General features: G+C 39.3%; 1 protein-coding gene across 1 annotated transcript; it reads left to right on the top strand.

Moving 5' to 3' along the window:
* Nucleotides 1-11687: 11687 nt before the first annotated feature.
* Krtap26-1 (keratin associated protein 26-1) lies at nucleotides 11688-12326 on the top strand. The gene has a single exon (XM_006987921.2). It carries the CDS (start codon nucleotides 11688-11690, stop codon nucleotides 12324-12326), a length of 639 nt encoding a protein of 212 aa, XP_006987983.1.
* Nucleotides 12327-14479: the final 2153 nt, after the last annotated feature.

Below are 14479 nucleotides of genomic sequence, written 5' to 3'. Positions count from 1 at the left end.
GGGTCAATGCTCCTGCAAGAGGTCAATACCTACTAATTGACAAAGATAATGAGAAAAGAAGATTGAAAATCAAAGGCAAGCTGATAACAGTAGTCCTTAGGATGTACCAAGTTGTCACTATTTAAAGACACTTGCTTCCTCCTTACTTACAATGACTGTGCAGTGGAATACCTGGATTACAAACTCCCTTTCAAACTGTGTAAGAAGTGATCTCAGGATCACCCATGGATGCTGTTTTTTGTTGTTTTGTTTTGTTCTTTTTTTGTTCTCTTGAAATGACTTATTATTTTTATACTCTATCCTATAGGACTAATTTCATAGTGTGTGTTAACACCGTCAAGAACAAACTTACTTCCCTAGGTCTCATATTTTGCTAAATTATAGCACAGAGTAAAATAAATTGCAAATTTTTGTTCAATTGATGTTTACATGCCATATTATAACACACTTATAAGATGGTTAGTTTTATAGCAAGACTCGGTTAAGGCCTGTCGGAATTCTAAGTGTTACTTAGTTACCAGGTGTTACTGTTAGAGCATCTGTTGCCTTGGAAAGAGTATATCTTTCTGAGAGAATAGAAACAGGCATCAAGGTGATTTCCATTGTTCAGGCTTATTTGTTCAGTAGGATGTCTAAAGCAGGTCTGCTCCTGGTTTCCCATGTCCCGAAGGCTATAGCTGATGGTAGCTTGGTCCCCAGGACTCTGGTTTAATTTCCTGTAGTGAATGGATATAGAGATCAAAGCATTGATCTTGAGAATAGTCCTGAGGGAATTCTAATATGAGGCCAGTGCTCTGGGACCCTGAAGCTGCTAATGGAACTCTAAGCAATCAAAAAACAATATTCTGCACTGTGGGCCATTGAACTTTCCTGTGAGGACAAACACTAGCCAAAGCTATATTTCACCCTGAGAGATGTCCAGTCAGGATTAAGTGCCTCCAAGATCTTCCTCTGGATGCTGAGTGAAATACATATAGCCTGTGTATTCACAACAAAGATCAGCTGTTTATTTTGATGTGTTCTTCATATGTGGCCTCACTTTTATCTTCAGTGAGCCTCACTCACTAGAGATGAACAAATATGCCTGCTAACATTAAGTGACAGACTCAAGTCCATTTTAGCTCATTACCAAGAAAGTCAGAGCTAGAACTCAAGCATATGACTCTCATTCCAACGTTTCCTTGGCTGTGCATTACTTTACCATTCATGATGAGCTTCTTTTAAAAATGTGTTAACCACAAAATCTTTAATGAAACCTACATGTGTACTAACAGTTCTATAGGAGATATAAAATAATCTTTATTAGATCATAAATGTGACTTAAGTGAATATACTTGTGTAATAAACATATTTTCATTTACAGAGTTTTAAATATCCCTTAATGTAAGTTGGAATATTATTTTTATAAATGTAAGAAAACCATTGGTTCTTTATTTCGGAGATGCAGCAAATACTTTCACATGCTTGTAAGTGGTTATCATCCCTGCCATCTAAATGATTGGGTTGCATTCATCACCTTCATAGGATTATAACACCCATCCATCCCTAACATTTCCTGAGGTCACAGCAGAGAAAAGGGGCTAGCACTCACTCAGGGGAGGAACTTTTCTTAACGAAGGTCATCTTGTCTTTCAATAAGTGCTTATCTGAAAACACTGTCACTCCCTCGGGATTACTGCCATATTTCTGTCATGTCCTCTAAATAGCCCTTTCCTCCACAGGAGCTTCAGAAGTCCCCTCTGCAAAGCCAGCAGCAGCCATGGCAGAGAAGCCAGCTCCTGAAGGATTGCCAAGACACCAGAAGGGAATTGCCAGCTGCCAACCAGCAGACAGTATGCTCAGCCTTTATGAAATTTTCCCTACCTGACTCTGATTTGTCTACAGAATTGCCCTCAGCATTTTCTTCCTAAGTCTTTGGAACTTGCCACTTAGAAACCTGCACTCAAAGTCCTGGGCTTTGTGAACAGGTAACAGTGGATGTCCCAGGATCCCACAGTGGTCAGTTGTGGATTGTACACGCACGTCTTATGCTTGATTGGGAGTTAGCAGCTGCTGACCTCTAGTGGACTCTGTTTGCATACTGACAACATAACCACCATGTTTGCCTTGACTTCCATTGCTTTTTCAAAAACCCCTCACGTTTCTTAACAAAGTATGTAAAGGTTGCTTGCTGGCATCGCTAAAGGAGGTGGTAAATCTCATGAAAGATTATGTTCTGAGGATTGCATTAAAGAAAAATCAGATGTCGGGTGCTGGGGAGGTGGGACATTGGGTGAGAACACTTGCTACACAACCATGAGGACCCAAGTCCAAACCTTCACCACCCACCACATAAAATCAGGTGTGCACACACACACACACACACACACACACACACACTTGTAATCCCAGTACTATTGTGTATTGGGTAGTGGGGAGCTGGGAGGCATGGAGAAAACAGAATCATTGGGGCTTGCTGACTGCCAGCCTGGCTCCAGGTTCAGTGAGAGACCCTTCTTCAAACGAATTAAATGGAAAGTGATATGCTTCTCTGGCTTCTGCATATACACAGGCAGAGGTACACACACACACACACACACACACACACACACACACACACACACACACCACTATATATGTGAGCATACATATATATATATATGTATATATATATATATATGTATGTATAAAGATGAATTTCACCAGCTTGTTTTTTTGCTCTGTGTCTCAGCTTTAAGATTATTTGTTAAGCAAACTGTGGTTTACATTTGTTCCCTTTTCTTTGGCCTTTTCTGTCAATGCCCATTAAGCCTCCCAGATGTATTTTTATGATGGCATCAAGTTTCTTTATAACTTGAATTATTATTATCAGCTCTCTCTTCATAATTTGTTCATTTTATTTATACGTTACTCTAACTATTGCATCACTACTTGTATTTCTGTTTCTTATTAAATGCTTGTCAAAAATAGCAAAAATAAGTACTTATAATGATGAGAGGGCTATCTCATAATTTCAACTGGCAAACAACAGCTTGTAGGAAGGGACTTTGAGAACCGTGAGAAGTCAAGAGATGTTACCCCATTTCCATGGTAACAAGTTAACCCGTTACAGTATCGCAAATGCTAGCAACAGAGAGAAGACACTTAGGTCAGAGACAGAGATGGTTATTATTCATGGCAGCAGCAGAAGCCAGGGTGTTAGCATTTGCCTCAGTTCCATGAGGGCCAGGTGGCAGCTGTGTTCACACTGTCTTGTTTTACAAAAGCTCTGAGCTTCTAAGCTCTGGCCAATGCATGTGATAATAGGCTGTAGGTATGGCTGCCATTTTCCCCAGAGAAAACACTATATGTATTGTTCTATTTGCTCCACAAGCATGGTTGAAAAGATATTTCAAAACAGAAGGAACTGGTGAGTCTGCCCTAGAGACAGGAATGCAAGTGCCTCCTGCTAAGGATTTTCCCCAACAGCATCCAATCATTGTCTCTCCCCTGCACTGCTTTGATGAATGTCTCTATGTTCCAGCCCAGTGACTACCCAGAATCTGCCCTCAGTAGATTGTACTCAATCCATTCATGAAGTCTCAGACAGCACTCAATAAAGCCACTATAATGAGAACTCCAGTATCATCCAACAGACAGAGACTGCCTCTGTTTGCCAAAGGTTTAGTTCAGCAAAAATCATCCAAGTGAGTTGTAGCTCAAAGGGTCCCAAGAGGCACTGTTACTTCTTTTTATGTAGCTTTTAGCCACCAGGAGAATCCACTTTGCAACTTACTGGTGAGCAAATATGGGCACATAGTGCTGAGGATAAAAAAGTTCTGAATTGGCTCCATGGGCTTTCCACGAGTTCACCTTCTGGTCCTCCTTTCAATCTCTGCTAAAACTAATGAAATTGTATGGAATTCCAAACAGCCCAATGTTCTTCCTTGGTTTGCTTATTTTTGCACTTATACCAAAGAACACAAGTTCTGCATGCTTCTTTCCTTGAAATCACCCAGCGTATTTGAAGATAAGCTCCTATGTTCGCAGTAGACAGAGGGTTAATATTCTACATCATCTTCTTACAGTAGCTAATGCCCTAATGCAGGAGCAAGAGGTAAAGAGAGAGAAGAGAGAGAAGGGAAGGAGAGGGGAAGTGGGGGTGGGGGGTGGGGGGTGGGGGGTGGGGGAAGCAAGATTTTCTCACCCAGGTTTTAAGAACTCGTATTTCTAGTCCACCTGATGTCCCATGGTCATTAGCAACATCTTAAATATTTATGCCAGAGAATATTAAATAGACTCAAAGGTCTAGTTCTACAATTAAAGCAGTTTCTCTGCTGAAGAACAAGGTTTGTTCTTTTGGGGTGTATCAGGCTGCAGATACACACAACACGGAGCATTTTTGTTACTTGTTTTGATCTTTTTCTGGAGCACATAGTACCTCATTGTGCAGAAAAATTAGTCGCCCAGTTTCAACATAACTGCTGCAGAAGTTTCCCAAATGAATTGAGGGAATATGCCTGAAAATTTCAAGGACTGAACTGAGAGATGGGCTGCCAGCCCCTTCCATCCTTCACAGAAAGGAATATCCCACTTGCTTACCTTCACAAGACCCAAGATAAAGTTCTAACAATGTAACTAGACCCTGTTTATATCAATGATGAATCTTCTGTACTTTGAGATCAGCACATATGCAGAGAGATCTCTGTAATCATTTTAGAGGAAACTCTACTCACCCAGTTAATCCTTTTAATTAGCAGTTTGAGGTGTCAAACTAAAAGCTGACTATTAGATTAAAGCAGAGATTCCCTACTCACTCTGGACTTTGTTTTTCAGCTGTCTTTGTACCTCTTCCTTAGGAATTGAATTTTAATCATCTCCTCAATCCCTTCTTATTAACAGACAATAAATTGAAGGGCCATATATTGTTTCAGATTAGTCAACATGAGCACTATTGGTTCTGGTGAAATTCCCTCAAATTTGACAAAACATTTTGCAACGTTCTCTGACTCTTCCAAAGCAGCTTTTACTTGTCAAAGCCCCAATATTGATCCCATACTATACATGGTAGTGTGCCTCTTAAATCTTAGTATCCCTGTGAGATATGTAGGGGCAAACAAGAGAACCTGTCACCAAAACAGGGAAGCTGAAGACCAATGACCTCAGGCTTTCAGGTTTGAGACACCAGTCCTAACTCTATTTTCTCTGTGTATTCTGCTGGAGACCTAATATGATCAGTGGTTTCCTCCACCTGCTCTGTGCCTTCCCAAACATGATGGGCTGTATACCCTCAAACTGTAAGACAAACTCAGCTCCTCTTTTTCCTCTAAGTTGTTTCTTGTCAGGTAGTTTGTTATATCAATGAAGACCATTTAATATAGTTGTTACTATCACCTTAAATAGGTATTTATAGCCATGAGATATTTTATGAAATCATCATGGTGATTCCCTCCATGAAAAGATTCTGTGGTGAACTCACAAAGGGAAAACAAATCAAGGTATAGAGCCATGAAAATAATATTAACTCAATAGTGACAATTACAAAGGAGAAAAAAGAAATTAAGTAAGAAAACAGCAAGATGTAGTCTTTTGTTATTGATAATTGCTTTAAGTATAAATGGATTAAATTCTCCAATCAAAATGCCATATCACTCATAGATTACTGAAAAAACAAGTTTCCTTTTTTCTTTTTTTAATTTTATTTTGAGTACAGGCCTGTTTAACATCCATAAGAATCTTAAATGAAATTCTTTTTAATACTTTTAAACTCATTGTCCAGGGTCACCAGTATCCTGGGTTTCACTCTCCAGGAAATGATAAAACCCTTCTGTGTCTTCTCTTGTCTTTTGGGCCTTATTGAAAGTCACTTGGCTCGGAGGCCTGACTGTGATTAAAAAGGAATTAATTCTCTCTCTCTCTCTCTCTCTCTCTCTCTCTCTCTCTCTCTCTCTCTCTCTCTCTCCAATGAAAATATTTTTTATTTAAAAGATTATTTTTTGCATTTTACATACCAACCACAATTCCTCCTCCCTCCCCTCCTCCTGCTCACCCTCCACCTTTCCCCTCCCTTCCCTTCTCCCATTCTCTCCCCCCTCCCTCCCATCCCCCACCCCATCCACTCCTCAGAGAGGGTAAGGCCTCCCACAGGGAGTCAATAAAGTCTGGCACATCAAGTTGAAGCAGGACAAAGCCCCTCCTGCCTGTATTGAGGCTGAGCAAGATAACCCACCCACCAAAGGGAATGGGCTCCAAAAAGCCACTTCATGCACTAGGGATAAATCTTGATCCCACTGCCAGTGGCCCCATAAACTGCCCAAGCCACACAACTGTCACCCACATTCAGTGGGCCTAGTTTAGTCCAAAGCAAGTTCCCCAGCTGTCATTCCAGAGTCAGTGAGTTCCAACTAGCTTGGGTTAGCTGTCTCTGTGGGTTTCCTCATCATGATCTTGACCCCTTTGGTGAAAAAACAAGTTTCTTTTATGTAGTCATGGTGAGCTTGTAGATATGACATATACCATGGAGACATCATTTAACAGCGCTGTATAGTATAGTTAAAATTCATCAGATGAATAGATTGTAAGTGTTCACATAAGTAGATCTTGGCAACTGATGGCAGCTGGGGCGGGGAGCGTCATTTCTTTTTGGGGAGTGACCATAGATTGTCTGTGCTTCAGTGGATGACTCCACACTTATGAACATGCAGACATTTCTAATTGGGCACAATAAGACAAACAAAAAGAGGACATGAGGTTTGGGGGGTGGGCATGATGAGAGAGTTTTGGGAGACCTGCAAGGGAAAGTAGGAGTGAGATGATCACAACCATTGTCTACATCTATGAAAGTCTTAAAACATAGTTTTTTTTTTTTTTTTTAAAGAGACAAAAATGCTAACTGTGTGAAGTGGTAGGAATGTAATTTGTTTGATTGCTATTGTGGCTTCACAATGCATATGTGTAGTAAAAGATCATCATATTGTAAACTTTAACCATATGTATGTAAACACACAGTTTCTATTGCTCAGTTTTATCTCAGAAAAACCTAGAAATGTTTAAATAAAAGTCTTTTACATTTAATATATCAACATATAGGTAAATGAAGAAATAGTTCAAAGGCCTAATGCAGACAAAAGAACACAGTTCAATGACTTAATCATAAGAATGGAAAAAATAGATACCTCTATGTTTCATGTCTTTAATAAATTATGAGAGGAAGTGTTGATTTAAATGAAGCATGTTTTTTTTTATATCATGTAGGATTCATTAGGGCATGTGAAGGAAGAAGATAGGAAGGTGTGAAATTCCACCATAATTTGTATAAACTAATTTTATATAAATATATGATATATTTCTGTAAATTAAATACATATGTATTTCAATACTTAATATGCACAGCACAGCAAAAATTTAATTAATACTATATTATGTCCACACAAACTGATTCCAAATTCTACATTGCTGGGTAGGGGGTTAACTATGTAATGGCCTGCAGTTGAGTGATTTTATAAGTGACAAAGTACAGGAGGTGTTTCATTTAGGTCATGTAATGTTTCCCTAAGCCAAGCTAGGGTGACCATTAGCAAAAAATTTTAGAACATGCACGTGAGAATCATGACAAAGCATATGAAGCCTTCTTGCCTTCTTACAGTGTTTTTTAAAGCAAACTGAAGTTTCTCAAGAAACAGTTTTAATAAAGATTTAAGCATGTATGTTAATGAGGACAGGAGAGAGAGGAAGAGAGACAGAGATAGAGATAGGTGGATTTAGGGAAAGGGGAGTGCATATTCATGATGTGAACATAAATTTCTCAAAACAGGAAGACACTTTTCTGCTGTTTTCAAATTCTTTACATTTTCAGTAAGCTAAATTTTCAGGTATATATAGATAAAGGGTAAAAAAAAGTACATGAGAGAGATTATTGAATAAGTAAATGTTAACTTTCATTTGATGAAGAAAACCAAGGGCATATTTTGTGATTGCTATGATGCTTATTAGGAATATTTACTAATGATAGACTAAGCTCCCCATAGTGATCATGCCTACTCAAGTAGGGATGTGATGAGAATTAAATTAAGTAATACCTGTAAAACATATAAAATAGTGTCTGGTATGCGATAATGACAGGAAGGCCACAGTAAGTGGTAGCCACGTTGAGTCCCATATTACAGTTGGGAAATAAGATGAGAAAAGCTTTGCTTACAAAGTAGCTGCCTATGCTTGTTGTGAGAGGGAGATAGCATGCACACAACAGAGGGAAAAAAGTAAATAGACACAGGCAGCAGGAAGTTGGCCAACACAGTTGGTAAGAGGTTTAAGTGATGTTAAGTAATGGTAATTACATGGTGTTAAAGACTAGAGAAGTCTAGTTTGGCAGGAACAGCCTGAGAAGTAATTATGAAAAAGTAGTTAAATTACTTAAAGTCCAGATCAATGAAATTGGAGTTTTTCCCAAGGGCTGGATGGAAATGTCAATCCGGCACAAGACATGGAAAGAGGAAGTGATGTGAGTGTAGACATGAACAAGCAAAGCAAGAATGTCTATGAAACTCACTGGAAGCAGAGCAGGGTGGACCAAGTGCCTGGCTTATTGTGTATGGTCAACTGGAAATTGTGATGGTTTGGGGGAGAGTTTCATGACACAACTAACTTTGGGAATGTAATTCTAAGCACAACAGGAAACAGATAAAACAGAAGACAGTGGGGCTAAGAATTACAGATGGCAATGAGGGATTCATTCACAAAACACAATATAGATGACAGCACGGATTCCAGAATCAGAAGATGGATGAAACACATGATCTTGGAGATGTGAAAACACACTTTACTGTTAGCATCATTTTCTGAAAACCGATGCTTGGTTATTTCTTTAGAACAGAACATTAACTCATTCCCTAATGACACCAAGACATTCAGCTAGCCAATCTAAATTTAGTGACACTGTTGGAAACCTCCACTGAAAGAACTGTGTTGTCAATTTTCTTCCAGTGTTTGTGTCTTTTCCTACTGATGAATTGTTTCTCTGTTTTCCAGATTCCCATGTCATTTCTTTCTATCCATAAAATTTAGTAGAATTATGTCAACTTTCAGTCAAGCTTGGTAGATTCCACTTGCCTTCTCTGTGCATCACTTATGGGGCTTATTAAACACTGCTGTGGCTGGTCCACCAAAGAAGTCTACCTGAGACAGGAACTACTTTTATCTTGTGTTACTGCTTATCTCATTCTGTGGTATATATCTTGGATTCTTGATAAATATTTTTTAAACTAACTAATGGGTGAAACAATGAATGTGTGTCACTTATTGGCAAACCTTCATTGTTGAATGTGCTGAGGATTGTTTGTCCAAGATAGAAATATTCATGATATTCTCTATAAAGTATAAGTGGTAAGGTTCCTGATTCATTGACTATAAAGCCATAGTGTGGATTAATCTTGGGGACTACATGGTTTCTCATTTTCTTGGATTCTTTGGGATCTAGGGTTATATGAACTTGACTGTCTGTAAGTTATGGGAGCCTTACTTGGGCCAAATAAAACCTTATAGTAACATAGCCAATATGAAATAGCATCATTCAGTCTATAGGAATTACTTTCAGGACACTGTGTTCTCTGAAAGTCTGTGGAATTTTGTAGGAATATTTGTAGGTAAAAGTGGTACTGATGTTGACAGAAGACACATAAATTAATTAATGTCCAGACTTATACAGTTATTAGGTGATAGTATCAATTCATTTCTATATGATTCCATATTAGATTGTGGGAATAAAATGTTTGGAGATATAAGGAATTTTTATTTAATATGCTTCTCTTTATGTCTATTACTCTAATGTTCTATATTTTTGATATGAATACTTGAAACAGTAAAATTTTGTCTTCTAAAATTATAAGGATGAATTGTCAGCAGCCATCTGTACGTCTACGCCATCAGGTATGTTATGGAGTAAGTGCTGACTAAATGCTCATTACTCTTAATTCCATAACACTTCCATTTAGGAAGAAAAAACACCCATGCATACATAGGATACATATGGGACCCATGCACGCATATACACACCTTGGTGACACACTGATGACACAGGCTTGGCTCTTGGTTATTTTAGAGATCAGCACATCTAAAAAGCATCTAAACATAAATTTGATAAACATTCACCTAAATGTGAATATCCCTATTACTAATGATACTCAGCATATGTGTCCAAGTTTGTAGAAGACTCTAGCCACTGTGTACAGAATATCCAGTGATGAGGTTCTAGGATGGGGTTCCTTAATCACATCAGGCACAAACCATCAAAGACTAATAGCCTCTGATGTCATGTTCTGAGATAAATTCATTATAGGTGTATAAGACCTCAGAGTCTATATGACTTCATCGTCACACATAACCCTTCTGGTAAAAGAGACCTGTATTGCTATAGAGAAACCAGCGTACTAGTTCATATTTGCTACTCTCCTGGGCATAGGGAGACTTGATAAGTGTGGCCATGACCATTGAACATTAAAGTAGAAGAAAGTGCTGTGATTTAAATTGAATTTTTAGCCAAAGGGGATGGAATTGAGATTCGACAGATAATTTAAATTCCCATTAAAATAGCCGCTGGAGCTACTGGATATGCCAGTGGGTGAAAAAATGCAGTGGAATAGTGGAGGCTGGCCATTTTCATGCATTTAAAACAAGTTTGTAGAGACATACAAGTTTCTAAGTAGGCTTCCAAGTGCTCAAACCTAGGGAAAGTTTGTATGTATTCTATCATTATTTGTGCCAATAATGCAGGCAGTCCTTTTTGAAAATTGTGATCAGATGTAATATGGGAAATAAAACACAATACTGTCATGGTCATCATAATAGACTTTTTTTTATCCAGAAAGATATTTCTCAGTGGTAGTATGAATAACATTGAAAGACATACAGCCTGTTGAATTCATGATAATGCCATTTTGTCCAGGGTTCTTTTTGGAATTCTGCGTATTTGCCCTTGTTCAATCTGGAATCCATCATTTTAACTGAACTCGACCTCATTACCTATATTCAAAAGTATCACAGACAAAATACAATCTCAATGACTGTTTATTCATTTACAGAAATTAATGAAGCAAGCACTCATTTTCTGAAATAACATATTTTCAGGGGAAATCATTTTATGTTCAGAGGTTGAAATCAAGGAAAACACACAGGAGTCTTTCACAGCATGGCCTTTAAAATTCTTTTGATTATAAAAGGTGAAAAATTTTTAGTTTCTTTCCAAACCTTTTGCTTCCTAGAATTTTTTTGTCAATGTACAAAAAGAATGGAATTTGCTTCTCAGTGAGTTATGTATAACTTGTCATTATTCAGAGTAGTTTGCTTCAACTTTCAGAGGCAATTCCAAAAGAGAACGCTAAGAAAAATGTTTACGCACCGGTGATTAGAACTAGTGAGTCCATAGCCTTCTAAAGTGTCTGTTTGGGTTGGTGTAACTTGACCAAGGCCCCTATTAAAACCCAGTCACACTGATTTATAGTTATACTCAATCGATGGAAGGTATTGCAGAGATCATCCAGTTTTATGAGAGGTAGGAGCCCCACTTCCTGGGTATAATAGAGTTCAGATGCAGCCTCAGACAACAAGGAAGATGAGTCTGTATACAGAACTGCCACCCTCTGAGAATATATAAAGGGACAAGACGAATGAGTGTCAGAATCACACCGAGCTTCTCTCGTCTTCTCTTAGACCGCCAACGCTCTCCGACGCTCACCATGGCTAGCCGTAACAACTGCTCCGGAAACTGCAACTCAGGATCACTCAGAAATTCCTGCCATATCCCAGCCACCCCTTCCATTGCCCTCTGTTCTACAAACATGGACTGTGGAGAGGTCTTCTGTGTACCCAGCAACTGCCAAGATCATACCTGGTTCATGGACAACTGCCCGGAGACCTTTGGAGAACCTTCCAGTGGCCAGCCAGGCAGCCATGAAGCCAGCAGCTATGAAAACTCCTGTTGCACTTCTGCATACTATGTGCCCAGACCCTGCCAGGGCTCTGGCTATCTTCCTGCTTCTGTCATCTCTGGTGTCTGCCTCCCAGCATCCTGCAGGCCTGTGAGCTATGTGTCTAGCAGCTACCGACCAGTGAGTCCGTTCTTCAACAACTGCCAGCCTATGGGCTGTGTGTCTGGTGGCTATCGCCCACTCCCCTGTGTATCCAGTAGCTGCCGACCCCTGAGCATTGTCCCTTATGGGTGCAGGCCTTCGGGCTGTATGTCTTATGGCCCTCAAACCATTCACATTGTGTCGAACAGCTGCAGACCTCTGCGGCCTGTCTCTGGTAGTTGCCAACCAGGGACCCGTGTGTTTGGCACTTGTCGTCCATCTTGCTCTGCACAAGGAGGGCAGTAGCCTCCTTGTTCCAGTGAACAACAACGATGAGGAGCCAGGATTAAAATTGCAACTCTCTGGACTTTTGCTTCTATCTGAGTATCAGTTGCTTCTTCTTGTTTGCACTGTGTCCTGAGTTAATGCAAACTTCCTTTCTCATTGTGACTTGCTTTTTATCTTTCCTTCATGTAAAAATCGCTGGCTACTTAATGTTTTTCAAGTGGGAGGACTATGTACCTAATATGATCCATATTATAATAAATGAGATTTTCCAAATTAATAAACCAGTGCGTTGATTTATCTTTCATGACTTCATGCAAACAGAAAAATGAGCACCCTCAGATACTTGCCAGGTGATGCTCTACCATCTGCTCCTATCTGACACCTGGGCAATGGTTGAGCATTTTAGGGGTGTAATTGACTTCAGACAGATATGAGGGGCCAAATAATGACCTTTGTGTAAGTTATGGTCCAAAGGGGAGTTCAACGGTAATCTCTTACCTCTGACTTGTAGTGCACATGTGCCCACGTCGCAAGACCACCGCAGAGCCAATATCCGATGCAAAACATAAAGGGGTTTATTAATAACAAGCAAGCTCAGGCTTGGTCCACGCCCAACATCTGACAGCAGGTTGGAGGAGGATGGCCCCGAGCATTCACTCAAAGGGTTTTATATAGGAAAGGTTTACATGCAGCTTGGGATTGGATGAGGGGGCTAGGGGTGAGGTAGTTCTTTGAAGTTATTGGCTGAACTGTAAGCATGAGGTTACTGATGGCTAACAGGATTCAGGGTATCTATAGAGGCATACATTTTTACTCCCTATGTCCTGCTTTTGTGGAACCCAGAATATATACATTCAGTTTTATTGTTCCAGTCTTATTTTCCCATGAGTTCAACTTCTGGTCAGTTGAGCCCATTACTCCCCATATCTTGTTTTGCCAAGTCCAGGATATATAGATTTATTGTTTCAGCCTTCTTGTCCCATAAGTTCAACTTCTGGTCAGTTCTAAAACTGCTGGTCAGCACATACCTTTAGAGGAGACAGGGGTGGAGGGGTGGTGCATCTCTCAAGATGGCTACTGATTTTTCCCTTTCACACACACCTCCACCAGAATGTTCTTCAGCTGCAAATCCAACAATAAGCTTCCACTTTAGCCTATGTTGCTTCCTTTGATCTCATCCCATAAGACATGATGAGTGCTTCCTTTGTTACCTGTGTCCTTCCCGCTTCTCTGTGTTCATTCCCTTCTGCTCATTGTTGCAAACACCATGCTCCTGCACTCTTGTCTAACATATGATGACTTGTCAATGTATTCTTTTTAGATAATCATCCCCATTTTATATATACCACTATCAAGAATAGTTTGTCCTTCTGTTTGCTGGAAATATCACAAAAACAATCCAAATTCACTAATTAACCTTAGACTTAAGCAACAACTAAAAGCTATTGAACACTCATAGAGTCTTGATGTGTCAGGCAAAAGAGACAGAGATCTGAAAAAAAAATCTAATATGAATTATTGGAGTTTGTCAGAAGTCATACATTACAGGATAAATCTTAGTTAAATTTTGTTAATTAAGTAAAGCTAAACTACAAATACGTGAATGTTGATCTCTTTGAGATACTGGAAATGACTGTCTTTAAATGGAAAAATTAAAAGAAGAAAGAGAAAGCATCAAAATCAGACTCAAGTGTGACATGGATGCTAGAACTATCAGAAAGGGATTTAAAATTACTCTCGTGGGTGTTTTCAGAGCTATGATAAAAACAATAAGACAAGACAAAGAGATGGGAATTCAATGAAAGACTTTATTTATTTATTTATTTATTTATTTATTTATTTATTTATTTTACATCCTGGCCACATCCCCCCCTTTCTCCTCCCATTCCTCCCCCTCCCCCACCCCCTGTTCCCACTCTCCCCAATCCACTCTTCCTCCATTTCTGTTCAGGAAAGGGCAGGTCTCCCATGGATATCAACAAAACATGGTATAACAAGTTGCAATAAGACTGGATGTTTGAGATACTAAGAACTACTTGAGAGATAACAGGCCAAGGACATGGGCCCATTAAAAGTCTAAGGCTTAATTTTGAGGTCACAGAGCATGTCTACACTCTCAGCCATATCTTCCCAGAGAAACTTGGCCTCATAAATATTGAGGACCAGAAACT

This window comes from Peromyscus maniculatus, chromosome 12, assembly GCF_049852395.1.
Source record: "Peromyscus maniculatus bairdii isolate BWxNUB_F1_BW_parent chromosome 12, HU_Pman_BW_mat_3.1, whole genome shotgun sequence".
In the NCBI taxonomy this organism is placed as follows: Eukaryota; Metazoa; Chordata; class Mammalia; order Rodentia; family Cricetidae; genus Peromyscus; species Peromyscus maniculatus.
This window is presented reverse-complemented; position numbering and strand designations above follow the sequence as displayed.